Consider the following 21,804-nt stretch of genomic DNA (forward strand, 5'->3'; position numbering starts at 1 on the left):
TTACACTTTTGCCTTTTTAGCCTGAGGTTGGAAATTAGTTATTGAATTTCAGCTTCATTCCTCACAATTAGAATACACCTAATCATCTGATTGTTGAACAGGTCAAAATGTTTTTAATGTCAGTTGTTTTTAATACAACTCAAAGTGGGCTAATTTATCATTCTTCCATGTGACATACAGGAGCAAAGCTCAAGTGTTTTTGTTAAACATTCCTTCCAACACACACACACACAGACACACGCACGCACGCACGCACGCACGCACGCACACACACACACACACACACACACACACACACACACACACACACACACACACACACACACACACACACACACACACACACGCCTCTGTGCAGATCATGAAAAGCCACTGGCATTAATCCTCTGTGCTTCAGAGCCACTGAGAGGCCCCCGACCCCCCGTCCAGTCTTAAAAGGTGTGTGTGTGTTTCAGTGGTGGCTGTGGGAATTCAGTCACATGGGTTTTTCTCTCTCTCTCTCTCTCTCTCTCTCTCTCTCTCTCTCTCTCTCTCTCTCTCTCTCTCTCTCTCTCTCTCTCTCGCTCTCTCGCTCTCTCTGTTTCCTGCAATGTCTTTGATAGGTCCAGACGATGCATTATGGGGCCATTCTACCGAATTGGACCAAAGTCAGGTTGGAAATGTTTTGAAATGTTGTATGTTTTTTTTAATGCTGTCAAAATTATCGCGTTAACGGCGGTAATAATTTTGTTGAATTAATTGCGTTAAAATATTTAACGAATTTAACGCATGTGGCCCGCCACACCAAGAAATGGCTTAGCCCCACCATGAAAAATGATGTTAAAGTCCGCCAACTCGCGCCGAGAATTGCACAGACAGCAGTTAGTAAGATTGATTTCAGCCACTTGTCTGGAAATACCGAAGACCAGAAACGGTTTTGAAAACCTTTGTCACATAGTGATCGTCTTCTCAATAGAACATCTTTGATAAAGTCCTCTGGCCAATCAGAATCAAGATAACGGCGTGGTGTTGTTGCAGGAAGTCCCGACGGAGAATACTTTTGCTGTAGTACAGGGGTGCACATAACTGGTACGCAGGTTATGTGCGTAATCTGAAATGCGTACCGTCACTTGATTCACAAAGCGCATTTGCGTGCCGACGTACTTGTGAAGCTTTTCCAGAAGGCGGTTAGATCACCGGACGACAGAGTCGGTCTCCGTGTGCACAGACAGGGCTGCTGTTAACGTCGGTCTGTACAACGGAATTGTGCCAAAACTACGCCAACCGGCTGCGGAGGGAGACTCCCCCCCCCTTCACTGGAGAACTGCGCTAAAACATCTGATCACAACGTTCGCACTCTGTGGTCACGAAGTACTCCACTAGCCCCCCCGTCGACTTTCCTGAAGTACTACCCCGTTGTATTGTAAAGTATTATATTAACCTGTTAAGATTGTTTTACCTTCCCTTCTCTAAATAGTATTTTAACAAATATTTCTTGAGGGTTTTCACAATTAAATTAATAAAAGTGCATTTTTAATCAAATTTCAAAGTTCAATTTATACAATACATACAAATTATATTGCAAACTTTCTTTGTACAATGCATAATACTGATCATATTGATTCAAGAGTTGATGATTGTTGAAATTGAATATACATTAAACCAATCAGTATCATATCATTTTAGTTGATAAATCCTTGATTATGCGGGCTAAAATCCTTGATTATGCGATTAAACATGCGGGGTTTTTATGTGATTTTATGCGGTGAAATTGCGGGAAGTTGCGAAAAATAATAGATTTTTTTTTTAAATATTGGGCTGTCTTATTTATTCTCTCTCACACACAACCTGCTACTAACGTTAAACCCCTTTCCTATTCAATTAAACAAATTCAATGTTTATTTATTGTAAAAGTAATTGGGCTATTTTAATCACACTCTCTCTCTCTCTCTCTCTCTCTCTCTCTCTCTCTCTCTCTCTCTCTCTCTCTCACACACACACACACACACGCCTCATTCTGTTTTCATTTACTCGTTCGTTATCTGACCAGCTTCAATCTTGTAGGCTACTCACTTCGTTTCTTGTAGCCCTCGAAAGGGTTTTGGAGGTTGATGCCTCGGTGAACGTGAGTTGTTTGGCTTTCTTGTCCGCAGCAGCAGAAAGCATTTTCGAATGTTTGAATGAATCAAAGTGGGTCGTCACCGTCGATGTTCTCTAAGCCTTATGCTCCAACACACAGTTGCACGGGGTGCAGAATAGTTTCCCCCCACTTTCGTGAAAGACATCGGGGTACTGCTTTGCCCGGTCTTTAGCAGAAATGTTCGTCGGTAAATGAGATGGATCAGATTTTTTCATCTTGGTGTTTTCTCTCTCGTGTGAGTTCCACACGTTCACTCTACGGTGGTGTTTACCTTCTGTGATGCGCGAGCTGATGACGTCGCGTCATCATCATCACTACTTCACGTCAAGACGAGTTAACTTTTTTTCCTTCTCAACTTTGTGTGGAAAAATGCGGGGATTATGCAGCCTTTTGATAAATATGCGGCCTTTTACAAATCTACGCCATTTTGCTGATTATGCGTTTTTCTGGAGGGTCTACCTTATGTTGAAGTGTGAATGTTTGAAGCTACTCACCCAGAATCAGCACTTCAGTAACAGGCTAGAATCCATGATCTGTTTGGTATTTTGAGCAAAACACTTCATAGACATGTTCTTTTATATATCTGAGACCTATAATATATGCCTAACAATAGTATAATAAGAGACCTTTACAGTTTTTCTTGATTGCTAACACACTTTTAATTGCTCAGTTTCTCAGAACACTAAACACAATTCACAAAACACCTCATTTCCCCTGCTAAATGAAGAACTGCACCCAAAACTACATAAACACTTAGCAAATGCAAACTTTTGCACCAAATATAACACACTTCATTCATAATTGTTTGACCACCCAACGACACACTGCTGAGCATCATCTAAAGCACGTTCATCTGTTATGGGCTATGCTCTGTACGTAGAGGTTTCTGCAGAGAAAGATTGCTTGCTTATACAGGAATACAGTAAATGAAGAAATACAAATGAGTTGTTGAAAAAAATCACATTTTATTCAAAAATAACATTGTGCAACATGCATCTCAGCACTATGCTTCGGATCTCTCTAACGGCTCCTACACACGGCGGCGTGCGTTGTCGCTTGCCGGCGGGGGGGGCTGAAACTCGACCAACAACCAATTACATGAATCTCCCGCCCCAGACACACAAGCATGCGGTTTGATTGGCAAGAGCTTGTACTGGCATATTATTCGATTGGCTGACGCCTCCGTCGAGGCGGCAAAAGTAGAACATTGCTCTACTTTTGTAGCGAGCACCGCGCGAGAAGCTCTAATCCAGCTGGGATTAGAGCACTTTACCCTTGGGAACAGAACACAACTTTCAATGTCAGTGAAGAAAGACCAAAATATGTTAAAAAACTGCGTCCTTGTGTGTTGAACCATCAGGGCCCCCCCTCCCCCCTCAAAGGAATACGCCAACAAGGGTAGCTGATAGGGAGGGGGAGATGTGGTTTTCCCTTCCATGGTGGAAGTGATTAATCGGATCACAGAGAAGTAGACTCCTCTGCTGCCTCGACAAATCCCCCAGCCTGCTGACAGCCACTTCCGGGCCGTCTGTTGTAGGGATGTCCTCGTTGTCCTTCTCCTCCAGTCCTCTGATGACAGCTTCCGAGTCGTCTGCTGTAGGGATGTCCTCGTTGACGATAGCCAGGTCCGTCCTGATGTGTCTGGGTCCTTCCAGGTGATTTCCCCGCCGCACACTGGCTCCAGTAATACCAGATGTCCCCCTTTTCTCCTCGGCGGACGGCATGAGATGTCCTCTGGGTCACTCTGTAGAGGCCGGAGAACCTGGGGTTGAGCCACCTAGACCTGACGACCTGCAGCCAGACCAAATCCGCTGTGTCGGCCTCCTGCTCCTCGAGTTCCCCCTTTGGCGTCAGCAACCTGTGTGGAGAAATCTGATACCCACCCCTCAAGCCCACGCTCAGGGCTCCTGGGCCCTCAGGTGTTTGACCCACCAGTGCTCAAATATTATAAAAATGAATACAGAAATCCAACATACTGTCAACAAATGTCTTTCTATTATGAATTTAAATTAAATGTATATCCCCATAATGACCTAAACAATAAAGTATATGGCTTTTACTTTTTTACCAGGCTAGTTAGAAGATGTTGTCTAAATTAAATTCTGTCTCAATACATTACTATGTTTTAGCTTAACTGTAATATGTTCTTTCTACATTTCAAACCTCAGTTATTCTAATACCTGTTGAAATATTACAAAATGGTTTCATTATCACAGGTCAACTTCTTCGGTATTCCCTTCTGGAATTACATCTCTCACAGTTGCCCACTGGCCACTGATTCTGCATCTGTGTTACCTGTTATAACTCAATCAATATTAGAAACATGTCAACATTCATCAAACAGTATCTTATCCCCAGATATGGAGCAGGTTCAATCTAAAACTGACAATCAATTGTCAGATTGAACCTCCGAGTTGGGGCGGTAGGTTTCTTCCAGTCCCTAAATGAAAAAATCCCACACTCCCCCTTTTTAAACATGTACACATGTGTATCAAATTCCTGTATGGGAATAAAACCTTCAGGTAACCAGTGGTTATAAGAAAATACCAAACATGATTCACAAAAGTACATCCATTATTTTTCACAGTAAACCCTCCAGTGAAAATAAGTGTTTATTTCCATCTGGCAGTCCTAAAAGAAACAGAATCTTTAGATTTTAGTTTGAGCTTCACATTCTGTCAACCGCCACTGCCTGTGGGAGTACAATAGAATCAAGTATATTAGAAACGGGTCACATGTGCGGTTTCCCCCTTTTGTGGAATTTTTAGGAAACCTCTCATTTCCCTTGGAGCTCCAGAATAATGTGTTAGCCCAAAGACATGCTTGGTTAGTTATTGTTTTAAAACCATGCAGTTGCACTGATCACATGCAGACATACATTCACACTCACTCTGTCAGGTTGTAAAGTCTTGGTCAGGTGCACCCCAGAGTCAGTCATGGACAGTGCTTTTATCAGGTCACACTGTCAGTCAGGGTCAAAGGTAATTTGGTCTCAGTTTTTTTGGCCATGTGTCGTTCTCTGCAGAGACTTTGATATTCTACTAGCTGGAGTTTTTACTAGTGACATCATTGTGTTGATGTCAAACAATGCAATAAAGTTTTTCCTGTGTTCGCAGCACCATTGTCTTCAGATGTTTAAATAAACAAATGATCAATAAACTTCATTAATATACTGCCCCTAGGAAACACAAAGCCTGACAAATGTTCATGCCAGGCATTCTTAAGTAAATCTGCAGATAACGGTCTTTTTAATTAATATTCCGAATTAATCAATAACAATATTCCATTTTATCAATTTGTTTATGACATGCAAATAACTAACACATTTTCCAATTTCAGCATAGGCCAGGATCTTTCGTCAAGAAAAATCAGTCATATATGGAGCGCCATCATTTATTACTTCATGATTACAACTTTAATGATCAGATATCTCTAACTTGTCATCGGGACGGCTGCTTCCCACATTTCCTGAAATTTGTTAGCCAAAAATGTAACTTCCTTATAGTACTACTACTGCTGTTTATTGACACCCAATCTATATTAAAATATCTAATAGATCTATTTCAGAAACTTGCGCATATCATTATCTTCTTGAATCAAAACATTATTAGGATGTGTAAAGCTCTACCATGTATTTCTTCACTCATTATATTGCTTTAACAAAATTAAATTAGCTGCTTTAATTTTTATTTCATTTTAAACTCTACATATTGGACTACAGATGTAGCGATTCATTTCAGACAGTTTGAAACGCGAGGGCCGTGATTGGTACGTGATCTGCCCTCGCTCAAGGGAAAACCTCCAGCTTGACTTGAGACCGCCCCCGTGATAGATAAATGTAATTATAATGAAGCCAGCTGCAATGGATCATTGATCCAACAGGGGGTGCAGTGGGGTTCCACACTGGAGCTCATGTGAAATAAAGTCAGATACATTACGCTGGATGTACAGCGGAACTTTGTTAAGATCCATATGTCACGGATATCATACTCTGTGCTAAATAAGAGACATGTAATCTTTTACAAAACATCACCATGTTGTTATTTAACAAAATAATGTTGTTTAGTCGAAAAAAACGAACGGGAGGAAATGCAGCCCGGCTCTCGATTTTTAATTCTAATTTAATCATCATCTTCACCACGATCATTTATGTTTATGTTCGCCGAATTTACATGAAATCACTGACACATATGAATATACTGTATTCAACTTCATAAAAACGTTATTAACGTGCCTAAACTCAGTAATTTACTAAAAATATTTATATTTTAATGGAGCCTCGTCGGCAGATCAGGATCCCAACGCGCAGCGGAGGGATCTTGAGCATGAAGGGTGTTATTTTCCCCATAAGGAACAAGTCGCTGCAAATGATCCCGCTTATTACATTGCCACATTCTCAACAAAGTAACGACATGACTCCCAATATTAATTGAAATGCTTTTATGGATTTAGAAAATGTTTTTATTGATTTAAAAAATAGTTGTATGTGTTGATTTAAATTGACATGCATCCACTAAGAAAAATAGTCCGTTGTTACAATTTTTTAAACAGTCTGAATGAAACGGCAGCTCTCAGCTGTGTATTTACACAATTCAATTCAATTCAAAACCTTTATTTATTCAGGTGAAAACCCATTGAGATCATTGACCTCTTTTTCAATGGTGACCTGCTGCAAGTAGGTTCCAACATGAATACAAACATGACAGAAAAACAAAGAGGACATCATATGGCATATTTACATTGACTACAGTTTGTATAGCTAGTAGCATTTACAGATACCAACAGTTTCCGATTGGATAACATCAGTGCTTGAATTGGGCCGGTACTCACCGGTACGCAGTACCGGCACTTCTGATTTTTACCCATGTGGTACCGGCATTTTACTGAGTACCGGCACCTTGCCGGTACTCAGTAAGAAGTGCCGGTACCAGTGCCGGTACCACATGGGTACTCAGCCGCCGGCAATATACGTATATATTGTAAACGCAACGCAGCGCAAATGTGGGTCTGACTCTGCCTCACAGAGGGTGACTGGCTGTCTACATGACGTGGCCTGCCGACATTGCCACTTTCATACAGATCATACTAATGCCCTCCATTGGTCTCTGTGTGTCATTCAAGCTCGGGAGGGTGTGTGTTGGTGTATGTGTGGCGCGAGCGAGCGAGAAAGCGCGCGCACCGGTTACGTGTATTGTTGTTAGCATCTGGTGCTAGCTAGCTGCGCTAACGGATATAAGGAGCTGTTTCAACAACAAGGTGGAGGGAAAGTCCTTTGCTGTCAGACTGAGAGGCTGATAACTACAGCTCTGGTGAGGTAAATTACTCTCTGAGTCTTTAGATAGTTAACTTAGTTTAAGTTATCTCAGTGGGTCTTAAACGGTTCGGTCACCATTTATGTAAACACATATTTCCATTTGAGGGGGTAGTGATTAGTAAAATATGCATGAATAATACAAACAAAATGTTAACTAGGTGAAAAAAGGTAAGATAAACTTGTTGAGACCTAAAACTAGTCTTTGCTGTTGCCTCAAAGAGGAGCATGGGGGAGAGGAGGGAGACAGGAGAGGCCGATTCAGGAGCCCAGACACACTCACAACTATAAATGAACCAAAAATAAATAAATAAACAAGTTTCAATGTTTTTTCATATTGGATATTGTATGTTATTGGTTATGACCATGTACTTATGATTTTATGATTATTTAAATGTATACATTTTTGTTTCATATGGGTGTAGTCTCTTTATTTCCCCCTCAAAATGCACCAGATTGATGCATTTAAGTCCAACATTTAAAAAGAAATCTCACCGGGGGAGCATGCCCCCGGACCCCCCTATAAGATTTGAGGCCCGGCCCCACTGTTCCCAAATAGATTTGCAATTTTTTTTAAATAGTAACCCATCTCCATATGTTTCTTTTTGGGTAGTAGATTTAAACTAGAGGGCTATCATTTTGTGCAGCAACGCTATTGACAAATAAATCCAGCAAAATGGCACACAAAACTGGTAGTGGCCTCAGGGACGAGGAGTCATTTAACCAGCCAGTAGGAGTCAAGCTTTACTTTCTTTTATATCCATAAAGAAAAAGTAAATCTGTTTACAGTTGTTTCATTATGGATGTTGAGAGGTATCCATATATCTCTTCATTTTGCTCTCAAAGTGCACCAGATTGATGCATCTAACTTCAATATTTAAAAAAAAAATGTTCCCAGGGGAGCATGCCCCCCGACCCCCCTTGACTAGAGGGTGTCAGGTCCACTCCCCACTTATAAAAATAGCACTTTACCACTGCACCCCCTCTAATCTCAGATGCACCCTGAGTCATTTTGTTTAAGTACAGTGAGCCTTTCTAAAATATACAGTAAAGAGACAAACCCACCAGCATTATAGGATATACTACCTCAAAAACATCGCCCGTCTACGTCCATCCCTCTCTCCCACTGCTGCCGAAACCCTCATCCACGCCTTCATCACCTCCCGTCTGGACTATTGCAATAGCCTCCTCTATGGTTCACCTGCAAAAATCCTCAACAAACTTCAATATATCCAGAACTCCGCCGCCCGTCTACTCACCCACACCCGAATCCGTGAACACATTACACCCGCCCTCATCAAGCTCCACTGGCTCCCCATCCCCCAGAGAATTCAGTACAAGATCCTCCTGATGACGTACAAAGCCCTCCATAACCTGGCCCCATCCTACCTGACTGACCTCCTCCACAGACACACTCCCACTCGCTCCCTCCGCTCTGCCACTGCCAACCTCCTGTCCCTCCCCACCCGGACCAACCTCAAGTCTTGGGGCGACAGAGCCTTCTCCGTTGCTGCACCCACCCTCTGGAACTCACTACCCCAATCCATCAGAGATTCTTCCTCCCTCACAGCATTCAAAACATCACTCAAAACCCACCTGTTCAACACTGCATTCAACCACTGACCACCCCACTCCCCCCGTATTTTTTTCTGTTTTGTTTATCTCTTTTTGTATTTCTTTGTCTTTTTTTGTTGTGTTTTCTTAAATTCTCTGTGAAAGCGTCTTTGAGTTTCATGAAAAGCGCTATAAAAGTCCCATGTATTATTATTATTATTAATGAAGCTCAGCGCAAGTTCAGGCAGGAAGACCTATCACTTCGTATTGCGCGTCATGGCAATACTCGCTCCCTTCACTAAAGGATAGGGAGCGCCACTCCCCACTCCTCAGCTAACCTATCACTTCCCTCCATTCACAAGCCTAATCATCGCACCTGTTAATCCCTCTATATATGCTCTCCCCTTTTCCATCAGCTGTCTTCCAGGTGTCAACGCGCAAGCAGCAGCAGGGCTTCGTCCCAGCTCCGGGTATTGATCCATCAACTCCGCAGTCTTGCGGATTAAGCTACAGGGGGCGTTCCCCAGTTGGCTAGCGGTTCTAGCCGGCCACCCCGCAAACCCGGATGCGGAAGAAAAAGACAAGGATACTGAGCTCCACGGAAGTTCCTCCGGCTTAATGGAAATGAGCTACTTCAGGCAAACAATTGACACACGCCTTCAGTCTCTCGAGAGGGCATCACTGGCATCAGGGCCGCTCAAATGCGGCGCTTCCGGCCTTCACGCGGAACGGGCCCTCATCGCTTGCGAAGCTTCACCCACTTCCGGCTTCAACCACAACCCCTCTTGCAGGCAGGCAGGGCTCAAGCTACATCTCATCGAAGCTACTCCTCCTCCCGGCTCAGTAGCAGTACTGGTCTCTAAGTGCGTCTTAGGTGGCAAGCAGGTAGTGATGGCGAGATGAAGCCTTATGAAGCTTTGAAGCTTTCCAGCAATTGGTTCGCAAAGGGTTCATGTCATGAGGCTTCATCATGGGCTTCATTTGAACATAAACCCCTGTTGGTCAAAGCGTGTAAAACAGGCAAATTGGAAATCTCAACAGTTGCGCTCTATCTCATACCGAGTTTCCAATGAGTAAAGCCTTAGAATAACTCTAAACAACGGACATAAAATCCTATTTTCATGTTAACAATATCGTTTTCATTCCAGTTGAACGATTGTGATTGAAAAGCCGATAGGAGGCTGGTAAACATTGCAAAGAGGGATTCGTATTCCTTAATATTATTCATAAACTTAACCACGTTGTAGCCTGAGAAGGCTAAACCATATCAGGAATACATTTATTAACTGCATTATCTCATTTAGCTGTAGCTTCTATAAGCAAACCCTGCGGTCGTGGGTCGGCTGCTTTCCAGCGAGCCACAGCCCACACGCTGAATCTACCCAAAAAAACAAACAAAACAAAAAACAATGGATATATCTTATCTGCATTTATTCATTTACTTATTCATGTTTTATTCCTACATTTATTTATGCTGTATCTATTTATACTTATGACATTTTCCGACCTCTATATAAGTGAGGGTCTGAGCTCTTTTAATTCCATCGTGTCACCAGCGGACCCGGGTACAGGAGGGGTAATATGGTTTTGTTATACATCCATGGGTATTATGAGCGTTGTGGCTCAACGGTTCAAATGAATCGCTTCCCGAAGCAGTCACGTGGTATCGACAGGCAGCGAGGTTCGCTTGTCATCGATGACGTCACTGGCCCAAAATGATACAAGCCTCGATACATGCTTCACAAAAAGATTGGGGATTACTCGACACACGCTCCGAAGCCTCGGCGCAATACGTAACATCACTACTAGCAGGTTCAGCGCACAGCAGGCTCGCCTCCTTTCCCTGCGCCTCACCGCTAAAACAGGTAAGAAAAGAGAAGAAAGAAAAGAGAGAAAGGAAAGAAGGAGAAAAGAAGAAGAAAGAGAAAAGCAAAAGAAGAGAAGAACGAAGAAGAAGAAAGAGAAAGAGAAGAAGAAAAAGGAGAGAGGAAAAAAGAGAGAATATCATTGCTTTAGTTTAGGGTTAAGGTGAGTTCCAGGCAGTGTCGGGTGTAACGCGTTACAGCATGCGTTATGCAGTTCGGGTAACTAGCCTACTACCCGTCACAATGCTCAGTAAGTACCCCAGTTTCAAGCTTCACACAGCCACGGATGCTGCCCATCCGTGGTTTTTGGGGGTTTCTTTCAGGGAGAAAGAGATGTTCATGTAAGATGATAAAAGACAGTCTAATCACCCAACCAGCACATCAGCATCTACGTCTCACCGTGGCGTAATTAAACTGCTAATTAAGCTAGTCCTATACCAAGGCTCGATAGTAACGGTTGCCATTGGCAACCATTTGGAAATGTCAACCACTTCTTGGACTTTGGTTGCCATCAGTGGCAACCAGTTTTTAACATAAGAAATAAGGACAGCAAACGTGCACCCCAAAATAGATAAATGTTCATATTCGTTTTTAAGAGTGATATTTAATTGTTGTGACCAGTCGGAACCTGATACTTAAATTGCACGTGCATTGGCGTGATTACAGAGCCAGAAGCGAAGCACGTTTACTCGCGTGCGCGGTGCGCCGCGTGTTTGTTTTACAACAAAATGGCGAAGCAAAAAGAAGTTGCTTGACTGTGATAAAAGTTCAGCCAACACCTCAACTTCTCCAATGAATGTTCAAAGTGATTCAACTGATGGAGCGTAAGGTAAAACCCGAACGAAAAACAAAGAGGAATGTTTTCTATTCACTTCCGGTAAAAGTTCCTTCAAAATAAGAGTCCCGATCTTATTACTACAAAATAAAAGTGCAAAACGAAACTTTACCATAGAAAATGGTTGCATTAAATTATAATCACTTCTATAAAAAGGTAACACATTTTAAATATAGTTAGACATATTAAAGGTAATTTACAGCATCAATAATTAATATCAAATGTTTAACTATGAATGGTTTTCATTTATTTAACATTAGAAATGTATTAGTCTGGCCAATCCAAGACTTCATGCTGAAGGGCCAATGGGTCTATGGTGGGGGTCAGCACAAAGGTCAAGAAAACCCACATTTGAAAGGGAGACAACGGATGATCAAGAAACTGGTGACTTGCTCAATTCATTTGTGAGGGATCTATGAAGACAGGACAACAGCAGCACTACTGGTATTTTGTATACCAGCAATTGAGGGTGGACAAGTTTACTACCACTTAGGTTCAAATAAATGCGTTAATTACTATTGTAAAGCATTTGAACATTCTCGTGTCACATGTTCATTATTAAGTGGATGTATAACTGTATAGCATCTTAATTATTTAAAATATAAGGTATCAAAAAGGGCAACCGTATTTTCAGTTGGCAACCAAAAGCGGATGCCTGGTTGCCAGCCTGGCAACCACTTTTAAAAGTTAGTGTTGAGCCCTGCCTATATCATGGGTCATGTCTCAGCATTTACCTAAGCAAATATTATTTCATGCTGCTCATATTGCACTCATATATTTGGTTCATGCTCACATGGCTTATGTTAAGCAGGGTATGATATTCATGCATCATTGTACTCAAGCCAACAGCCGCATTACATTGTCTACATCTCCCTCTTCGCCGGGCATCGGCTCGTGCCGGCTATCCAAGATCTCTCCAGTTTACCTCTGGTAAACATGCATATAACTGGTGGTGGTGTCTTAAGAGCATTTCAGGGCTCGTTCAGGATAGGTGCAGCAAACCTGCCGCAATCAAGGTAATTGTTCCTCTTCCCTACAACAACCGCTTCTCATCCTACATTCGTCCGAACGCCAGTGCCGTGCTGGCTATCCAAAGGTCTCTCCAACCTTCAAATTGGTACGTATCCATATAACTGGTGGTGGTTCTTAGCATGTCAGCACGTATATTCGCCCCGCGGCTCATGTTTATCCTTGCATGTCTAACCCTGTACGTCCAGGTTGTAACCTTCGGGTCTGTATAAAATGTGTCCCTGCGAAGTCAGGTTGCCCCGTACGTCCGGGATGCCCTGTACGTCCAGGATGCCCCGTTCGTCCGGGATGCCCCGTACGTCCGGGAAGCCCTGTATGTCCAGGACGCCCTGTATGTCCAGGATGCCCCGTACGTCCGGGATGCCCCGTACGTCCGGGAAGCCCCGTATGTCCGGGACGCCCCGTATGTCCGGGATGCCCCGTACGTCCGGGATGCCCCGTACGTCCGGGAAGCCCTGTATGTCCAGGACGCCCTGTATGTCCAGGATGCCCTGTACGTCCAGGAAGCCCTGTACGTCCAGGGAGGATGCCTAAATCCCCACATGTACTAACCTCTCTTTTCATCCATAGATTTCCACTGCATCCCACAAGGTAAGATTTCATCACGTTCAGTACTTCATACCTTCACTTCTTTTGGGGGTTCATCGGAAACGGTTCTTCCCTTCCCGAATGACATCCTACAAAACCTGGGCCTAATCGCCAAACACCATTTCATTCACTTGTTATAAACTGTCATCATTATGTTTCATTTATATAATGTGACCCGATAATAAACATGTATTCCATACATCACGTCTCTCCTGAGTGAAATGAAGCTCAGCGCAAGTTCAGGCAGGAAGACCTATCACTTCGTATTGCGCGTCATGGCAATACTCGCTCCCTTCACTAAAGGATAGGGAGCGCCACTCCCCACTCCTCAGCTAACCTATCACTTCCCTCCATTCACAAGCCTAATCATCGCACCTGTTAATCCCTCTATATATGCTCTCCCCTTTTCCATCAGCTGTCTTCCAGGTGTCAACGCGCAACCCTCCTCCACCCCTTCGCCTCCTGCTTCCAACTCAGGGCCAAGCTCAACCTTCTCCCTTCCAACCGGACCTAACCACTTATCACCACCACCAGTGTCTAGACCCAGGGGGGTTCATCGGAAACGGTTCTTCCCTTCCCGAATGACATCCTACAAAACCTGGGCCTAATCGCCAAACACCATTTCATTCACTTGTTATAAACTGTCATCATTATGTTTCATTTATATAATGTGACCCGATAATAAACATGTATTCCATACATCACGTCTCTCCTGAGTGAATTATTACTATGACTTTGTGCCAAATACTTGTTGCTGATTTAGAGTACTGGCACCTTTTTTATTCCAATTCAAGCACTGGATAACATCTATCCTTGCTTTAAAAACATGTAATGGAACCAAACTGCTCAACTTCCATTCCTTTTGCAGACTGTTCCAAGTTAGCGGAGCTGCGCATCTAAAAGCTGTATTCCCTAAGACAGTCCTAGCAGTTGGCACATTTAATACAACCACAGCATTCGATCTCAAGCAGTAGCCATTTACAATACGCCGTGAGATCAGGGAGCAGATGTAGGATGGAAGTTTCCCTAACATTGCTTTGTAAATAAAAATATACCAGTGATTGAGCCGCCGTACAGTTAGTGAAAGCAAACCTGCACTTGCATACAGGGTACAGTGATGGGTTAATGCTTTACAGTTTGTCACAAATCTCAGTGCACTGTGATAGGCGGCATCTAACTTGATCAGGTAATTGGCCGGTGCATTCATATAAAACAGATCACCATAGTCCAGCACAGGTAAAAAGGTCACAGTGACTAGCCTTTTCCTGGCCTCAAGTGAGAAACAGGACTTGTTTCTGTAAAAGAAACCTAGCCTAACCCTCAGTTTTTTTAGCAGGTTATTGACATGCAGTTTAAAAGAGAGACAGTCATCAAGCCAGATACCAAGGTATTTGTAACAGGTAACCACTTCAAGTTTTATTCCTTGCGTAGTTACAATATCTAAAACAGGCTCTGGTGTCTTTTTAGCTTTTGAAAAGAGCATTACCTTGGTTTTATCCACATTTAAAAGAAGCTTTAGTTCAGAGAGCTGAGTCTGAACAGTGTTAAAAACAGCCTGTAATTTAACAACCGCCTCCTTAATGGAGTTACCTGCACAATACATCACGGTATCATCCGCATACAAATGTAAAGTAGCTTCATCCACATTTTCACCTAAGCTGTTGATATATATGGAGAATAAAAGTGGACCTAAAACAGAACCTTGTGGTACACCATTAGAAATGTTTAACAACTCAGAAGACAGCCCATCAAAATGAACACATTGGGACCTTTCAGAGAGGTAGTTCACAAACCACCCCACTGCATTGCTGGATATGCCAATACTGAGTAGCCTCTGCTTTAAGATCGATGATCAAACGATGTCAAACGCTTTGGAAAGGTCAATAAACAGAGCTGCACAACTCTGCTTATTATCTAAAATACTAGTAATGTCATTCACCACTTTCATTGTCGCAGTGATGGTGCTATGTTACTTTCTGAAGCCTGACTGATGTTTAGACAGGATATCATTTTTACATAAAAACTCCTTTACTTGCTCACTCACTCGTTCGAGCACTTTAGCCAGAACTGACAATTTAGAGATTGGCCTATAGTTATTTAAAATAGTTGCCTCCCCTCCTTTCAGTAAAGGCAAGACATAACTAATGGCCCATCAACCACAGCTCTCTCCCCCCATCCCCCCCTGATCTTTCTTCTCCAGCAGCTAAATTAACTGTAGGTTACTCTGAGTGACAAGCTTACAGTTAGTGACGTAACAACACTATAAAAGCAGGTGGGTTGAAAGCAATATGGGAGGTAAAAATAACTAGAACATTTGTGATTTATTTATTGTGGCTTTTATGTTTTAGGTATAAAATGTTATATAATTCAGGCTTATAATTATTAGGTTTTGTGCGCTGTGATGATTCGGCTGTTCCTTTAGTAATGAATATTAAATGTTGTGAGGAAATCTTTCCACCAATAATTCCAATAAGTAATCCAAAATGTATTCACTTCAGGTTTACGAAAGTAACTGTAATCAGATTACTCGTTTTTCAAAGGTAACGCGAGCTGAATACAGTTAGCCTACTTGATTTTAGTATTCTGATTTATGTATTCCGTTACAACCCAACCCTGATTAGGACACATACTGGGGATTTCAGAATGGTACTGGATTTTGATTTATTGTATTGGCTTCATATCGCAATAGCCTATATTCCAGAAGTCTGAAATGCAAAAAATGTCCCACATTAGGGCAATTCAACATACGGTACAGAAGAAATAAAAAGAGGAAACAATTGTATATGTCTACCATTTATTTTTACGAGTGTAATATTATTAAGATATGTCACAGATAGGATCATACATTTACATAACATCACCATGTTTTTATTTAACAAAATATTATATCGTAAAAAATCTGAATCTTATAATATATACAAACATATACATAGGCTATCTGTGGCCTATCTATGCCTATCTGCGGCGGAAACCAGGGCGAGTTGTTTCTGGATCCGTTTTCCGTGGGCTCCTCAGTCTCTGGTTTACCCGGTTCATAATTTTATGCCACTGGTCCGTGGTCAGGCCTGGCACCCGACGGGAGACACTGGACTCAAGTGTCTGCCTTACATTGAGGGGAAGGGGCATTTTCCCTTTGCTCCCGCTCCAGTTAGTTATTCTGATCATGTTCTCATATGTTTCAAATGGCAACATGGCCATGAACATATCCCCCGCAGATTTCTCAGGGCGACGCTGTCCCTTTTGGAAGCAGTCCTCGAAGAACATGTCCTTGCGATCCGAGGAAACTGCCCTGGTGATGGTGGGCGCATCAGGTGGGCGCAGCAGGTGTGGGCGCATCAGGTGTGGGCGCATCAGGTGTGGGCGCATCAGGTGTGGCCGACGGTCGTGGTGCTGCTGCGGACCCCGGAGTGACCGCTGGATTGGCCGCTGGCACTGTCCGTATGGGAGCGGCCGGAATTGGCACATCTGGCTGCATAGGCTGTGGGTCTACTTCTTCCACATGGAACCCAAACAGTCGCCTGGGTTGGTAGGCGCTCGTGTTCAGCTGCTGCAGTTCCAACCTCATGGCAGCCCGCTCCGACTCTGCAGTCTTCTGTGCCAACGTAATGGCAGCCCGCTCCGACTCTGCAGTCTGCTGCATAATCCTCATGGCATCCCGCTCTTGAGTCAGGTCGGAAACTTGTGCCTCCGTGGCGGTCAACCGGATTTTAAGTGCACAAATTTCTGCGTCACCCAATCTAGCCGTGCACGAAGCAGACGCCGGGAGCAGAGCAAGTGTGATGGCCTGATAGGAAACAGAAAAAAAATATGAATACCAGTGGTCACATGGAAATAAACAATATGTTGGATAGCAGAGATGGTGTCAGTATTAATGATTGACAATGAGGGCCAATAGTACGTACCGCTTTCTTTTTAACAAGTCTGACTTTGCTTGTTTTTTTTGGCGCAGGAGACAGCTTCACTTTTTTTGCAGTCACCTGCGGGGCGGACTATAGGAATTAGGAATAAAGAATATAACACAATTAGACATAAGCACAAGTGAAATTAACAAATAATCACACATACAGCAGGTCTAAAGGGCAGAGTATAGGTTAGGCCTACTTACAATCTGTCAGCTCACCTGTGCAAGACGTTTTCTCCGGTTCTGGTAAAAATTGCTGGAATGCATTCTTCAAAAAAAGAGGTTGTGCGTTCTTCCTTGATTCACGAAAAAGACGTGCCAAAAGCAAGTTATGCACTCTATTTATCTGTGAATCGTACATGGTGTTCGTGCACCTGGATTGCTATTGGTGCGTCTATAGACGCACCAATAGGATAGCTGTATACAGCCGCACCTACTTTTGTCGGCTACTAATTTGCGTAACCGGCTTATTACATATTACTATTACAGCAAGGATGACGCGCATCAACCGAGAGAGGTCCCAGGAGGTTCGTGTCATGCGGGCAAATGGAAAATCAACAAGAGAAATCCAAGAACTTTTTGCAAGCCTTGGCATAGAAGTTTCACAAAGCACTCTGCGAAACCACTTTCAGCAGAAACCACCCCGCCGCTCAGGTCCAAGAAAACTCCAACAGTAAGTAGCCTACCTTATTTAATAGTATAGCACGTATCGTAAACAGCTGATACTGTATGTGACAGTTCTGCATTTCCCTGATGGCTTTTGTCTTTTTCTTTTACAGCAATATCGTGACTGCGATCGAGAATGCGACAAAGGCTGACGACGAGCTCACGGCTCATGGTGTAAAGCGGAAAATTCAGGCGGACTTTGGGGTTTCGCTAGGACTGAGCAGCATACGCAAGGCCAGGAGAAAACTTGGCTGGAAATATGGCAGGACCCGTTTCACTCCAATGATCAGAGATCACAACAAAGAAGCAAGGCTGAGACAAGCCCTCCAGTGGATCGAGTCTGGGGAAACGTGGCATGATGTGCTTTTTACGGATGAATCCACAATAGCTCTGGAACACTTTGCAAGGTTCAGTTTCAACAAAAAGGACCATTCTGTTGCAAAGCCTCAACCGAAACATCCAATAAAGTTGCATGTCTGGGGATTGATTTCGCGCCACGGTCCAGGCCCTTTGGTTATCTTTGAAGGAATCATGGACAGAATCTACTTTGAAACAGTATCATCCAGGAAGCTGCAGGTCCATACATCAGGGAACATTTTGGGTCAGATCACCGCTTCTTCCAAGACAATGACCCGAAACACAGCGCGGCTGCAGCTGGAATTGCGGCGGAGGGAATAAACTGGGTTAAAACTCCACCCGAATCTCCGGATTTGAATCCCATCGAGTTGGTCTGGCACTTGATGAAAGACTACATTTGGAAGGAAGCTAAACCAGGCTCGAAGCAGGAGCTGATGCAAGCGATAGAGGATTTTTGGAAGACAAGACTGACTCAAGATACTTGTAGTCGACTGATTACAGGCCTCAATAAAGTTCTGCCATTGGTTGTGCAAAATAAAGGTGGACATGGTGGAAAGTGAAATTGTCATTGTTCAATAAAAATACAAAATAATGTATCTGTTTTACTGTACTTATCTGCATGCACTTATCAAACATTTAATTAAAGAATGGTGATATACACAGTAATAGATGTTAAGAACTAACGTTTATAATAATAAATAGCCTAGTATTTATCCATATTCATAATAATATTTATATATTCAACTTTTACTGATAAAAAAGGGCTTCTACTGTACCTAATTACCTTAACACTAGAACCGCCAGAGGTTTTTGTATAGGCCTACCTAAACCCGTCAAATCCCGCTATTAGAATGCAATTTTTAACAACATAGGGTGCTACATAACACACTTTCAGGAAAAGTCACGGACTGGGAGACTTTAATATTTTATTGAAAAAAAGTTACATTGCACACATCACACAAATTGACCCGATTGGCGGTTCTAGTGTTAAATAAACTCACAAATTAATGAAACCAGTTCAATACGCATTATTCTTATTCTTATCATTCTTTATGAGCGCAGAAATAGTCGTAAAATCAGATCTGTTTTTTTTTATTTTTAAATAATGGTCGGAATGTGACCTGTGAGCCTTCTGAATTACCGTGAGACAGCACTTTCTAAACTAAAATGTTCAATCAATAAAGTAACATCTTATCTTATCTTATCTTAATAATATCTTCATATTAATAATAATAATAAATCATACAGTATGTGTCCGAAAGGGAGCAGGAGGAAGCAAAAACAAAAATATACAAAAAATATACTGCATATTAAAGCAAACGATTGTAAAGGTAAAAGTATGAGCATAACAAATAAAGAAGTGTAATGTAAACATTTACATTATAATTATGATTATTTAATATATAAAGACTATATATTATTGAATTACAAGATTAGATATACTTTAGTTGATCTAAAATATTGATGTGTTCAAATGCTCTTCAAAACACAACTGAAAGTCCATGAAACTTGTCTTTCTGTATTTGTGAATGAAGCGCCATCTCCTGGTTAAATCCTGAAATTGAAAATCTGGCAACGCCCTCTTGGAAAATAGTGGGAGGGCTTAACATTCCTCTATACTGGTCTTAGGCAGGTCGTAGGCAGGAAGCTGTAAGCTGGAGTCTGAAATTCAGTGCTACATCTGTACGTACCACGACAGCCAGTCAGAACAAGAGTGCCGAGCAACAAATTCATCACAACATTTATACACAGGTGGGGAGGAGTTTTATCGCTTGGTCTTCCCTAGCTATTTGTTTATTGGCGAGTTCACTTCTGAGCGAGCTAGCCAGTGAGTTGGCAGTTTGTTGATTCCATCTGTTGCTTCTGTGTGTGTGTGTGTGTGTTTCTGTCCCAGGCAGTCTCCAAATCAATGATTTGGAGTCATGACAGAGGACTCTTTGACAGAACGCACACACATTATATCATACAAAGGACAAGGGGCGGATCTAGATAAATATTCCTGGGGTGGCAAGAGGGTGGCAGGAGAATTTCACGGGTGGCATCCCCTGGCAGAAGTATATGCTGATTTAATCGCAGTCATATCAATTACTGTAATGTTAACTTGGAAAGCCACAATATTTATTTTAACTCAATAACATTTGGTGACATTATTGTGGCACATCAGTAAAGCCTTAAATATAAATACTGTATATAAGGTGGCAGAATTAATTTAAGCCTCTATGGTATGATGTTGCCTCCAGGCAACATACCCATTTTTTGCCTTTTGCATTCACACAATACATCTCAAATTATGATGCAATACTTTAAAAAAAGAGGCAGAACAATAAGGAACCAATAGCAGTGTTTGAATTTGTCCCATGACTCTCTGGCGGCCAATTTGAAGACCCGGTTTGCTGCCTTTCCCACAAGGATCAGCTCAGCCATTTCTCTCCAAGAAATGTGTCTAAAAACGTAATTTCCTGCGCATTTCTTGTCTTTAAACATTTTTATTCACAATAATAGGTGAGTAAACCTTAATTTCTAATAGTTTAATATACTTAATTTGCTAATTAGGTAATGGAAACTTGTTAAAATGCAAATGTTGCCTGGAGACAACATCGTACCATTATGGTCAATTGTAAATGTTGCCTTGAGGCAACACCGTACCATTATGGATTCACCATGATATTGTGGTATTGTGTGTTTAGGTATAAACTGTTCAAAAGCATACCATTCATCATAGATCTCTACAATTTAACCAAGATACATTTGATTTTAAAGCCAACCCAACGATCTGTGCAAAGATGGGATAAGAAAAAGAAAGAAACATTGCAGGTTACCTGCCCAAGTGTCGTGCATGCATACAATAAAAGTATGGAAGGAGTGGATCTTCTAGACTCGCTGATTGCTCTCTACAGAACAAAGATCAGGTCAAGGAAGTGGCATCACAAGATCGTGTAGCACATGATGGATTTCACTCAAGTGAATGCGTGGCTCTTGTACCCCAGGGACAGCAAGGGCTGTGGCATCTCCAAGAAAGAAGTGTACAGCCTGCTTAAATTCAAAGCTGAAGTTGCAAGTTGCCTTTTGCAACGAGAGGAAAGTTTTGAAAAAGAGGGGGAGACCATCTCATAATGTTGACAGAGACCTGGCTGAGAAGAAGCACAGAGGTTCTTCCTCATCAGTGCCATCAACACATGTGCATCATGACCACACTGAACATTGGCCTGTGTGGGTGGAGAAAAAGGGCCGGTGCAAATACCCTGGCTGTAAGGGTGAAAGTGCAGTGATCAAAGTGTGTCACGTACCTGTGCTTCACTGCTGACAATAACTGCTTCATGAATTTCCACAATAGTGAGTCTATTTTGTCAAATGGCTCAATAAAGTTTGATGAAAGATGCCTAGGCTCTTTGCGTATTTATTCCTAAAGGTTGATTCACAATGGCACAATGTTGCCTGCAGGCAACATTCAGACATGTAATCTTGTTAAAATATAAAAAATAAAGATTTTCACATTTTAATTGGCATGCAATTTAACCTGTTGAGGCTATTTAGTATTTTCCATGTGTTTTTAAATACATTTTGTTCAAATTTGAAACA

At 42.2% G+C, this 21,804-nt stretch overlaps 2 protein-coding genes across 3 annotated transcripts; one reads left to right on the plus strand and one right to left on the minus strand.

Annotated features, from left to right (window-relative positions):
* Positions 1–567: 567 nt before the first annotated feature.
* Positions 568–18,778, plus strand: LOC307015055 (uncharacterized protein). Of its 2 annotated transcripts, none has more exons than XM_079643427.1 (3): positions 568–652; positions 17,692–17,875; positions 17,982–18,778. In XM_079643427.1, exons 1-3 carry the CDS (start codon positions 619–621, stop codon positions 18,544–18,546), a joined length of 783 nt encoding a protein of 260 aa, XP_079499553.1. In that variant the 5' UTR covers positions 568–618; the 3' UTR covers positions 18,547–18,778. The 2 variants fall into 2 exon arrangements, 1 of the variants encoding a protein (XP_079499553.1); XR_013801401.1 differs by lacking the exon at positions 568–652 and adding an exon at positions 3,060–7,428.
* On the minus strand, positions 15,862–17,469 carry LOC307014296 (uncharacterized protein; the record flags this gene model as incomplete). The annotated part of the gene is made up of 3 exons (XM_079642168.1): positions 15,862–17,085; positions 17,204–17,290; positions 17,422–17,469. 3 exons carry the CDS (start codon positions 17,467–17,469, stop codon positions 16,609–16,611), a joined length of 612 nt encoding a protein of 203 aa, XP_079498294.1. The 3' UTR covers positions 15,862–16,608.
* Positions 18,779–21,804: the final 3,026 nt, after the last annotated feature.

Source organism: Notothenia rossii (assembly GCF_949606895.1).
Source record: "Notothenia rossii genome assembly, chromosome: 8".
Lineage (NCBI taxonomy): Eukaryota > Metazoa > Chordata > Actinopteri > Perciformes > Nototheniidae > Notothenia > Notothenia rossii.